Source organism: Drosophila tropicalis, unplaced genomic scaffold (assembly GCF_018151085.1).
Source record: "Drosophila tropicalis isolate 14030-0801.00 unplaced genomic scaffold, ASM1815108v1 contig_4, whole genome shotgun sequence".
Lineage (NCBI taxonomy): Eukaryota > Metazoa > Arthropoda > Insecta > Diptera > Drosophilidae > Drosophila > Drosophila tropicalis.
In genome coordinates, this window is record NW_027172862.1 from 2831839 (window position 1) to 2844373 (window position 12535).

The following is a 12535-nucleotide window of genomic DNA, read 5'->3' on the forward strand; positions in this document are numbered from 1 at the left end:
ACCAACTACCAAACAGATATCCATACCCAGCCTCCTGCCTCTCCGCGACCCAGCGCACACTTTAACTTGCCCAACCAGTAGGTTGCCTTCTGCTCTGGCCAATCCGCATTCACTTTTTTATGTGTCACGTTGAGTTATTTTCAACGCGAATTTTCGAATTTATTCGTCGAACATTGGCCGCGCGCTAGTCTGGTTGACGATGAGATGAAGACCAGCAGCAGCAGCAGCAGGAGGGGGCGATCGAAGAAGAAAAGAGTGGTAGTAAGGCAAAGGATTGCCAAAGGGAAGAGGGATGAGCGGGATGCATGATTCCCCCCCTCCTTCTTTCCGATATGCATTCTCATTCGCATTCTTTTGCTGCTGCTTTTCTCTTGCATCTATACATATGTTTGGATGTACATACATATGTATGTATGTATGCGTTTTCTTTTTGTATATACATATGCATCTATGTACATATAGTGTATTTAATTGGGGTATATTGAACAAATGAAATCTTAAGATGTAAAAATGTATAAACTTGTGCTTATATAATTGAGTCAACAGTTTGGTTTAGACCTCATTTAGACGTCCTAGAAATTTAAATGACAAGTTTTTTCAACTTTTTGTTTTCATGGTTTATCCTTTTGCTCAAGGTCACTCAAAACTGATCTAAATTTTGATTTTCAATTATTTCTTATTAATTCTCTTCTAATGGTGATAATCCTCTTCCCTCCGAAAGAATTTTTGATATATTTTGAGACCCAAATAAGCTATAAATTGGTGGAGGGCAGGGTATTTGAAAGTCGACAAGTCTAGAGACATTCACTACTAGACGTTTTCGTGTGAGTCGTTTTTTTTTTTTTGTGTTCTCTTGGTTTTTACTTTGCTTTTTTGGACATTGCCAGCGATGGCATTTTTGTGGCCCAAATTCATAGCAAGCGAAATGATGATGCGAAGGGAGTGGGAGGGGGGGGGTCACAAGAAAAGAAGTGGCGTGGGATGGTCGGTTGGTTAGTTGATGGGAAGACGGGCGGTGGAAGGTGGTGGTGCATTTGCAATGTGTCAGCGCCAGTTGCCTCAATGAATCTGTTTACATTTTCCACTTTGATGTCACTCTCTTTCTCTCTCTCTCTCTCTCTCTCCCTTTATCCCTTTTCGTAGCCATGTAGCGTTTTCTCTCTGCGATTAGCACTCTTTTTCTTGACTTAAATGCTGCACATGCCGCACATTGAAACGTTGCACGTTCTGCCAAATGTTCATCTTTGTCTGATAGCTGATAAGAGAAACTTGTCAGCAAACAAAGTGACCGAAATGTGGAACGAAGGAAGGCTTTCAACCCCGCTCACTGGACACACACACACACACACATGGACAAAAGCACCGTTAAATGGTGATAGACACAGCCCCAACAAAAAGCTGTTTCTAAACTTGCAGCAGCAGCAACAAAAACCAACCAACAACAACAACGACAAAGAAAAACTTGCCACCAAGCGACTTCTAATAAAAACCGGGACACCACCAGGAAAATTGTTCAAGAAAATTCTTGTAAGAAATTAGAAAGAAAAAAAACACAACCAAAGAACCCGCTGATGATCATCATGATGACGATGACAACGACGCGGCGCCGACGACGCTGACGCTGAAGCTGGCTTCGGCTGTGATGCCAATTTCGCCGTTAGCTTGTAAGTTACTTTTTTTATTTTGTTCAGCCCCCACCGCCCCTCCATCTCCCCTCCCTCACCAACTACGTTCTTTGCCAAAGAGCTTGGGAGAGAAAGAGCAAACCAGAGCAAATAAAAAATAAGAGAGCGCAGCGCAACAGAGAGCAAAATTTTCTGACAAGACGCGACTTGCAGCACCAGCAGCAAACCAAAGACAATTGCAACAGAAGCCAATATGGTTCAGGCGGCAAATGTGGCAAGATTAAAGTATCTTTAACTTTAATTAAAAACTTAAGCTTTATTTATTATTAGCCAAATAATTTACCAACTGTTTCTCTAGAAAAGGATCTTAGGTCCTGCATTTGACATATTAATGAGAGCTAAGGGAAAGGTGCTATAATTTTGACTCTCTCTCAAAATAACCTTCGGCAAGCCATCGGTCAACCATTCGGCTCGTGCCTATTCCCGACTTTGATTTAGTTTTAACATATCCTTTCTTTGCATAAGTCTTTACATCTAATACGATATCAATAAATAGCTCAACAAAATGTTTTAAAAAACTAATCAATTAATGTGTTTACAAATAATAACTCAATAATTTCTAAGATTTTTCTAAATTAACCATCTTACATGTGTATGTATCCTTCTGAAGTTGCTAGCAAAACCTTTTTTTAGGAGCGCTTCCTTTTTCTTTGCACTAAGTTGAGAACGAAATGAACTAAGACCACAAACTGCATTAAGTGAACCAAATGCAAAGGCTATCTCATTCACTCTTTGCGCCTCCAATGAAGAACTTTGCCTTTTTGGATTATAGTAGAAAAGTTTATCATTTTCAGATGACCAATTTTAATTAATGTCTCTAAATTTCATTCATCATCTGTTTAAAAATTGTCAATTTCTTAAGATTTACATAATATTTCTGTATCTGTATCCATTCGCCCTTTAAATTTCATGAAAATCTGTTAGGAAATGGTTAATAGCAATAGAAATGAAATTATCCTTTTCGATTTTCACCTTTCACACAAGGACATTGAAATTGATCTAAAATGTAATGGCCTAATATTTAGCTATAAATTTGAGAAAAGTGCGGCTCTTAATCCAGTTAGTTAGCCTTAACCTAAAACAATTAATTTCTGATCACCTTTACTTGTCGTAAAATTGAATTTTAAAGGATTTATCGAATCGTTTCAAGTTTGTTAATCGTATGAGTGACCGGTTCCAGGTTTATTTTTTATACAACTTTTGTCGCCTGCATAGCTCTGTCTGTCTATGTATACACACACACACACTCACAGAGACACACACAAACATACATATGTATACAATGTGTGTATGTGTGTGTTCTTTTTTGTGGCCATCAGCATCCGGCTTTTGCTCTAACAAAAACAGAATAATACAAACTGCCAAAGAGAGGCAAAAGATGGAAAAGATGAAAACGCAGAGAAGCTGTTAACTGCACAAGCGAAATGAAATGAAAAAAAAAACAAACGCAAAAGAAAGAAAAACCAATTGGTAATAACAACAACAGCAAGAAAAAATATAAATGAAAAGACATTTTGTTGTGTGTGTGTGTTTTATTCATAAATCAGTTGCAATTAAAATTAACTGGGGGGAAAATGCCAGGCTAATTGGATTTGTAGTCACAGAGACAGAGACAGAGACTGCATCTGGTTCGGTTTCGGTATTCTCGGTTCGTTGTATTTCTCTGCCACTTGGACACTTGGAACGATGAAAACTATGCCGGCAAAAACAGAAAAAAAAAACAACAACAACAATATACGGCACCGGCATAAAACACGTGTGTGTGCAGAATAAATATTTCATACATATGTAGGTATATATATATGGGATATATATTTTCGTTTTTACTCATGGGGCGGGGCGTTTTACAGTTTTTTTTTTTTGACCACTTTAGACATTTATTTTATTGCACTTTACACCGTTTCACATGAACAAATAGATAGAACATTGATAATTAACTAAATGATTATTGTACATTGTAGTATTTGTTTAGCTAATGAACACAAAATTGAGCAAATAACACACACACTAACACGCACACACAATAATTGGTGGTAGTTATTGTTGCTAATGTAAAAAAAAAAAAAAAAAAGATGATGAAGAAGAAGAAGTCAACAATAACAAAACGACTATTCAAAATGCCGACTACAGCAACAACAATAAACGGCACACTATTATCATCAACACGCGCATCCCACGACGCGTCGTTCGTATTCATGTTCCACGTTACGTATACGTAATATGCCCGTCGTTTTAGTTATTTCAATGGTTGTTTTCTTTTTTTTGTTGTTCGCTCCTTCGTCATCATTGTTGTCTAATGATCATTATGAATAATATACCCCTCAAACACGAACGTCGTCTGAGAAGCAGCAGCAGCAGGCATCGCTTGCAATCGTCGACGTCTAAATGCGCACTAAAAATCCCAACTTTGCCATCGTTCCGCCTCCGTTTTTCAGTGACGTTGAAACGGCGGAATAACGCGGCCAAAAAGGCAATGCCAAATCCTTTGATATTTCCCTCTCTCTCTCTATTTCTCTCTCTCTCTTTCTCTGTGTGTCCCTCTGCCTGTCTGTTTTTCTCTCTATCTCTTCTATGTTTTGCTTGTTCTCTCTCTCTCTCTCTCTATGTATATGTATTTATCTCTATCTCGTGCTCACTGTGTCTGTGTCCCATTCTCTATGACTCTTGGCATTTTTTCATATACCGCAAACAATGTTGTTAGAAAACTTGGGTAACAGCAGCCCAGAAGACAGTGAGTGAAAATAGACTACCTACATGGCTAGAGAGACAGAGGCTAGGCTTAGAAACGTTTCTCTACTCTCTCTCTCTCTCTCAAGTTTTTTTCTTATTTGTTTATTTCTCTGTGTGTGTGTGTGTGTGTGTGTGTGTGTGTGTGTGTGTGTGTGTGTGTGTGTGTGTGTGTGTGTGTGTGTGTGTGTGTGTGCAAGTGTTTGGTATGTGTTATAGTATGCGAATGTTAACATGGATGAACAAACGTCAAATAGAACATGTGCTAATGAATTATCAACTGTCAGCAAAGCGCAAAGTGCACACCCACACACACATCACACATCGACACAGACATGAATAACAGGAGCTGAAGTGGTGCATTTTGGGGTGGGGTCGGTGATAAGGATGAGCAAGCAAAAGTGTTTTCTGCAAGGACCAAATGTATAAAAAAAAAAGGCGTCACAAATTAATAGCATACTTTTTAGATGCAAAGGGTTCCCTATATATATTTTCAATGGGGTAAAAGTCAATTTAGGACTAAAAAATGGCAGGATAGAAGAATCGAATTACCTCTCAAAGAACCACATAAAGTCTTGAAAAAGTCTATAGCTTCACAATTGTCACCTCTCTAGATCTCAATCTCTTTGTTTAAATCTTAAATCTAAGACGTTTGGATTAATGCAAAACTATCGATATTTTCAATTCAATTTTATCCATTTCACATTCCCAGATCTTATACAGCAGATGGGGATAGTGTATCTAATCCATATCAACAGATTACATATTTAGCTGCATTATTCATTCAAAACATAGCAAATATTGCAAGTTAAAACCGATGTTTTGCTCGAGTGTTGAGAAATATTAAGAAATCAGTACATAGAAAAGAGATTTAAAAACTTTCTAAAATACTAAAATATTCTGAAGCTATTTATATTATGCCTTATCTTTTTTTCCGTAATCGAAAATTTCCAAAATTAAAAAAAAAAACTAAGTTAAATATATTGAATTTGTAACGATATTGTTTCTCGCTAATGGATATTATTAACTGCATAAGAAATTCATTAAAAATTCACCTATTTTTTACTCTTGGCTGTGAATTTTCCTATTCCAATTTTGATTTTTTTTGTGATAAATCTGAACAATAAGTGAATTTCGAATGAAAAGAGCAAATCAATAACTGACTTTTCAGTACGTGCCCCCCTCCCCCTTCCCAAGAACCCTTTCGATGCAAAGAGAGCAATAGCACAAACCATTCGTAAAATGGAAGAAAAATAGGAAGAGGAATGTATGCATGTTTGCCTGCTTTTAGGCGTTAAACGCAACTCTTGTAATATGCATTTTTTTTTTTTGTTTGTATGCACTGCGAGTGTGTGTGTGTGTGTGTGTGTGTCTGTGTCGAAAGGTAAATGACATCAATGGAGGTTGGCTGGCTTGTGGACGGAGGCGCCTCTGCTGGCTTTCGGTATACGTTGACTAGGCGCTCGAGTCGTGTTTACTTTTTGCTTGCATTTTGGCCTTCGTTTCCGTTTGCTGCTTGCCTGCTTACAGCTTCCGGCTTTGGCCAACACACACCAACACACAAACACACTTATACACAGGCACACAGACACACGTAAGGCGAAGAGCGCAACTTATTGTGCGCGCGCCTAAGTATATGCAATGACTTTTACACAGCATCCCACAGATAGGACTAAAAAGCAGATGGAGAACTCAATCTTTCATTTCAGTTACAATGAGTAAAGCTAAAATATATATAAATCGCCCCAAACAGCTAGCAACATAGAGTCTATAAAGTCGATATTCTTTATATATGTATATAGAATAATTGTCTACTTACCGCTAGGATCGTGATGCGGCGGCACTCCTGGTGGCCCTGCGGCCTGCTGTTGATGCTGATGATGATGATGAGGATTCGGGGCACAAAATGCACTAGCACCACCACCCAATGTGGGCGGCGGCGGTGGCGGTGGTGGCGGATAAGCACTGGCCCGATACGATGGCGGCGGTGAACCGACATCGCAACGTTCGGGCGGCACAGGTGGCGGTCCAGCCAATGGCGGACCATAGTGAGCCTGCGGCGGCGGTGGTGGGCCGCCATAATGATGCGGCGGTGGTGGTGGACCTCCATGATATTCGGCAGCTTGCTGATAATGAGCATGGGCATGGGCGGCATGCGCTGCGTGGGCGGCATATTGATGCTGATGATGCATATGGAGGACACTGCCGGCTCCAGGTGCCAATTGATGGGCATGGTACGCAGCTGCTGCTGCGGCTGCTGCTGCAGCGGCGGCATACGAAGGCGGCGGTGGACCATGATGATCGGGTACAGCGTGCTCTGTGTGTAGCCCCAAATCGGGAGCATGATACATGCCAGCTGTAAGAGGTTCGCCAGGCAGCAAAACATGACCAGGAGGTGGTTGCGGTGGCAACGGTGGGGAACTGTGAGCTGTTCAAAGAAATAGGGAAAAGCAACTTCAAGATTCGTATAGGTATAGAAATTCATTATTTCCAATAACACTTTATAACAATAAATTTATTAACGAATATTTAAAATGGTTCTTCATAAGCGGATCTACAGCTGTGGTAATTGGTGGAACTTTGCCCTTTAAAGTATGCAATGGGCTGGTAAAGTATTCAATTTACTAACTAATTTATAACCTTTCGTATGATTTGTAACTAAAAAATTGTCTATAGACAATGTTTGCTTCAAGAATCATTTATTTTGTTTTGTAGGCCTTTTTAAAAAGTCTCAAAAAGCCATTTTTTAGACTGCTTATTGCATACTTTAGGGGTCAAAGTTGCCTCATTTTACAGCCCTAGATTTTACTGTGTAAAAAAGATCAAATAAATATATTAATTTCTTTTTTTTTGTAGAGTACTCACCCTCACTTAAGCCAGAACCAGCGCCAGGTGGCAGCATACTGGACAATGCACTTAATGGTGTATACGATTTTGGTGGCTCCACTGAGCCGGGACGTAGGACACGCTCTTCGGTAACGCTCGACTGGACACGATACTGCATTTTGCAATATGCCTCTTGGGCGGCACCATTGCTGGCATTGACATAGACACCGGTAATGGTGACATCGGTGTCCTGGACAATTACCACACTGGACGAGGTGGGTCGACTGCAATCCTTGGCATCTTTGGTGCTGCTTGAATCTCGATAACCGGTGGTTGTTATTGTCGTATCGGTGTTGGTCTCTTTTGTCTCCTTGGAGTATTTGGAATCGTTGCTCTCATCGATAACATTTGCATTGATCTGCAATTTGCTGCTAGCCAATGAAATATCACGACTTGACTCCTTCACATCTTTGTGATCCTTGGGTTCTTTTTTGATTTGTATCTCATAGGATGAGGTGGAGGACTTGGTTGATGTGGTTGCGGTGCTGGTTGCTGTCGCTGTTGCTGCTTGTTTCTTTTCAGTTTTTGTATATGCCACCATCGACTCCAATTCATCGTAGCTTTCAAAGCTACTGCAATCGCTGGCCAGATTCTTATCCAAATGACGTTCCACTTCATAGGTTGCAGCCACAATAGCGCTGGCATTCAAGCTGGCCATGCGCTTGCGTGCCAAAATGCCTTTATAGTCACCGATTAGTTCTTCGGTAAAGGCGCTTTTACGTTTCTTTGGCAATTGTTTGCTGGTCGCCTTAGATCCAGATGCTCCACCTGCTGACGATGATGCTGCTGCTGTGGCAGATGTTGATAATCCCGCTCCTCCTCCTGTTGCTGATGATGTTGCTGCTGTTGGTTTTTGATCCATTTCATCGCTATCATCATGTTGTTGCAATTGAGTTTGTTTCTTAGCTTTTGCACCACGTTTCCCCCGTTTCGGGCGTTTCATTTTGCTGTTGCTTCTTTCCAACGTTTTTCTTTTGCAATTTCTTCTTTTGCGGCTGCTTATGAGGTATAAGTAAATGTAAATCCTCTACCTCACTATCACTATCGAATTCCCAATGTTTGCCAACACCTCTTCCTCCAGGCACATAGCGTAACTCTCGACGTGGTTCGATTTCTTTGACGGGTGATGGTGCTGCTGTTGCCGCCGTAGAAGGCTCCAAAGGAGCAATGGTTGATTGATTCGATGATGATGGCTGTGGCGGCGGCGGTGGTGTTGACATTGACGTTGTCGCCGTAGTTGGTATTCCGGCAACTTCAACCGTTGTCCTATCACCACCCTGTGGAATTGACTCTTTATTATTATCATCATCGCTACCGTCTAGTGTGCGTATGCGTGGTGGTTGTTGTGTGGCCTTCGAGAGTCCCAATTCATGGGCTGTCCGTGATTCATTCTCATATAGGCATTGCACCTTGGCCAAGGCATTTAATGAGGCCATGCGATGTCTTTTAGGTCCACTATAAGTGCTTAGCTTCTTCTCATCCTCCGAATCGCTGCTCTCACCGAAACTGTCGCTCACTTGAAGATTAACCACAGAGACTTTCGATTTGGCTTGTGCCTTTCTTTTGCCGCCTCCACTTGTGCTAGCACTTGTCGCCGTAGTTGTCGTGGTGTTTGCATTTGATTTGGATTCTACGTTTTTACGTTTCGTTTGCTTTTTGGTTGAGTTTGTTGCTTTTGTGGGGGGGTTATTACTACTATTACAACTATTGTTGGTAGTACTCTGTATAGGTTCGGACTGTTCAATTGGCGTTTCCTTCTCCTTATCTATATCCTTTTTTTCCACCATCAACTCTTTAGTTTCAGTTGTGTTATCGGTGACTGTTGCTGTTGCCGTTAATGATTTCTCCTTTTCGTCCGTCGTCTCATCGGCTGTTTCATCTTTAATTTTTTTCTCATCGTTTTTGTCATTTAACTTAGTTTCCAGTTGCTTTAATGGCTTATTATCCTCATCGGAGAATTCGCGCAATTCTTTTAATGATGGCAAAACCATTTTAATTGGTTCCTCATCTTCGGAACCAGATTTGAAATCATATATATCCTTGGTCCCACTCCATGCCAATGAAGCGGCGAGTCTATTGCTGCTATTCCCGGCCATTTGCTGTTGCTGCTGTAGACGACCCTTTGGCCCCGTTGACTTGGTATATTTGATCTTTGGTCGTTGTTTAACTGGAGCAGACGGTTGTACAGTTGCTGTTGCTTGTGGTGTGGGTGGTGTTACACCTGGAGGACATGTCGTCGTCGTCGTTGTTGTTGTTGTTATTGGTGTCGTTGTCGGCACTGGTGATGATGCCACACTACTCACAATCTCCTCCAATTCCATTTGCACTAGCTCCGTATTAGAGTCTATTGAACGATTCATTTTACCATTATCCTGATTGGTTTTCTTCATTTTGCCACTCTTGCCGGAACCTTTACCATAATCCTTTTTCAGTTGCTCTGTGGATGGTTTTTTAGTTATAGTTGATTTGGTCTGTTTACTTGGACTGGTAGGGGCATCTTGGCGAGATTTTTTACTTTGCTGTTGTTGTTGTTGCTTTTTCGTAAGAGATTCTTTGCGTTCGGTTTGAGTATCTTTCGTTGGCTCGTGATCGGTTTCTGTTTTTAACTCTGATTTGGTATCGCTTGATTTGGATTTACTCTTATCCTTATCTTTTTCTTTATCCCTATCCCTGTCCTTGTCTTTATCCTTATCCTTGTCCTTATCCTTTTCTTTGAGCGGCTCCGGTGAGGGACGTTGACGTTTTACGGCCATCATTTTGCCTGGATTTAGATTGGCAATTACTTTGACAGCGGCTGCCCGGGATTTGGTTTTCACATTCTCAGATATGGATGACTTTAGGCCCTCATTTAAACGCTCTTCACCACTTGGCAGTAGATTATCGAAACCATGGATTTTAATATCGAGATTCTTGAGCATTTTATTAATGGCCCTTGCCTTGCCATCTTCATGTTTTTCCTCAGCCTTAACCGCAGAAGAAGATGAAGAAGACCATGGCTTCGCTGTGGATGATGATGCAGATCCTTCTGTGGCTGCGCTGGTGGCGGTAGCGGTGGCGGTGGCAGTTGTCCCCGTAGTCGATGACGATGTTTGGTTATTGCTGGATGTTGCGGTTGGATCTTTTGTCTGTCGTTTGCCAGATGATTCCGACGTCGTCGTCTTGCTTGATGTTGCTGTGGCTGCCTTTTTTATCCATCTCCGTCGTCGTCGTCGTCTCGTCATTTGTTTTTGATTGTTTTCCGCCTCTCTTTTTACCCGTAGACGAAGATCCAGATGTTGATGATGACGTAGTTGGACGCATGGAAGCAGCTACAGTAGAGCGTTGCACACGCTCAGCCACCGTGTTACGTTTCTTCGAGACCATATCGATGGCCTAACCGTTGACAAATCACCAAAAGAGTAAAAGAGATAGTAAGAAAGAAAGAAAGAGACAGAAAAGAAGTGAGTAAAAGAGGGAGAGAGTAAAAGAGAAAAAGCCTTCCATTCTTCCTTTTTAGTGATTTTTTTCAGGCCACTTCACTTTGCGATTTTTTCTTTTCTCTCTCTTTGATTTAGTTCAAGTGTCGGCGCGTGACAAACAATACGATTCTTAATTGTCCCCGTATGTGAAGACACAGAAAAACGTAAACATGAATGAGGTAGGAAGAAATTGGGTGGGTGGCAGGGCCTGACAAAAAGTGGCAATTGTATCTCAGCGGGGAAAATGTATTTCCTTTATATATCCTTTTTATTGTGGAATTTTTTACTTAAATTTGGGTAAAAATGAAACAAAATATTCTTTATTTGCGTTCACTTAGTAGGTATAATCTAAATTGTTGAGGTTTTCTGTGGTTCGAAATCAATGCTGAATGGTATGGGACTGGATAATTTTAGGACTGCCAAAATTTTGTAAATTAGCATTTGCAACCAACTTAAAACAAAATAATCGTCTGAGAATGATGAACAGATTGTCTCAAGCAAGCTAACTCTGTCATTATGACGGGATTATAGCCCATTTCACTTTATCGTGGCTTTAACTAGTTGTGAGTTATAACTGAATAATGTGATGTAAGAGTCAATACTATGAAAAAATAAAACTTTATTCCACGAGACCACTTGAAAAGGACGGAGGTACTCAATTGGATTAACTTTTCTTGTCTTTCTAGTGAGGAAATTTCTTTTTAAATATGGTGAATGGTTAGAAAAACAGCTCAGAAGCTAATTAGAAAGGGCTTTTAGTGGTGGTAATTTTTCGATAAATGTACATACAAAATTAAAAAGGATAATCTCTATTCAAAAGTCTCTAGGATTTTCGATTAAACCATACTAAGCCCATTTTATTGCTGAGAATCATTGAGATTGATATATATGTATTTATAAACATATATGTATATTCGGGGACTTGTGTGTATGTGTGTGTGTGTAAATGTGCATTTGTTGATGTGTCGTAGTAGTTAGTAGGATGTTTTAATATTTACCTCTTTCTCTCTCTGTTCCTCCTCCTTCTGGAACACTCTCTCACTCGTCCCACCGTATGTGGTCTTTGGCACTACGCTCCTTGGCCACAATTTAAGCCAACGGCATTCCTAGGCATGAGAGTTGGTGGTGGCAACACTGGCGGCTTCATCATGAATGATGATGGCAACGCCAAGACCATCAAAACTCCAACTCCAATACGAGGTTTTTTTTACGGAATTTTGTCAATTTTTTTAATGAGTTTTATTTAAAGATGTTTGTACCTTTTTTTGTTTGTTTTTATTTATTTGATTTCAAATTTGATTTCATATTTAATTTTTGATTTTATTTTTAGTTATTAACTTTTTAATGTCATTGTTGCTACTGCTCTCTCACTATCTCTCTCTATATATATGGATTTCTCGCTCGCACTCTCTCACTAAAACACTTATTGGCGCTCGCCTCTCTCTCTCTTCGCTTTAAGTGGATTTTCAATTTTTATGCTGTGTTTGGCCTATGGGAAATGAAAATGAAAGATAAAACAATTTATAGAAATGAATTTAAAAACTACAACAACAACAGCATCCACACATTATTATTATGCACTCTGCAGTTGCAACAGCAAACAACAACACACACACGCATACACTCTAATGAAACACTTATACATACACGCACGCACGCACACACATACACACACCAATATCCAACAAGCATATCAACAAAAGAAAAACTTGTACACAAAACTGAGCGCGTTTTTCACAAAAAGTTTTCACCAGGTTTTTGGCTCTATTTTGTTTTTGT

The 12535-nt window shown here is 40.2% G+C and overlaps 1 protein-coding gene across 1 annotated transcript in view; it reads right to left on the minus strand.

Annotated features, from left to right (window-relative positions):
* Nucleotides 1-10656, minus strand: part of Hers (Histone gene-specific Epigenetic Repressor in late S phase) — a 44718-nt gene extending 34062 nt beyond the window's left edge. The window contains 3 exon segments of the mRNA XM_068285383.1: nt 6232-6840; nt 7278-8214; nt 8216-10656. Of these exon segments, the coding sequence (XP_068141484.1) occupies nt 6232-6840; nt 7278-8214; nt 8216-10519 (3850 nt within the window). The 5' untranslated portion in view covers nt 10520-10656.
* Between the last annotated feature and the right edge of the window lie 1879 nt (nt 10657-12535).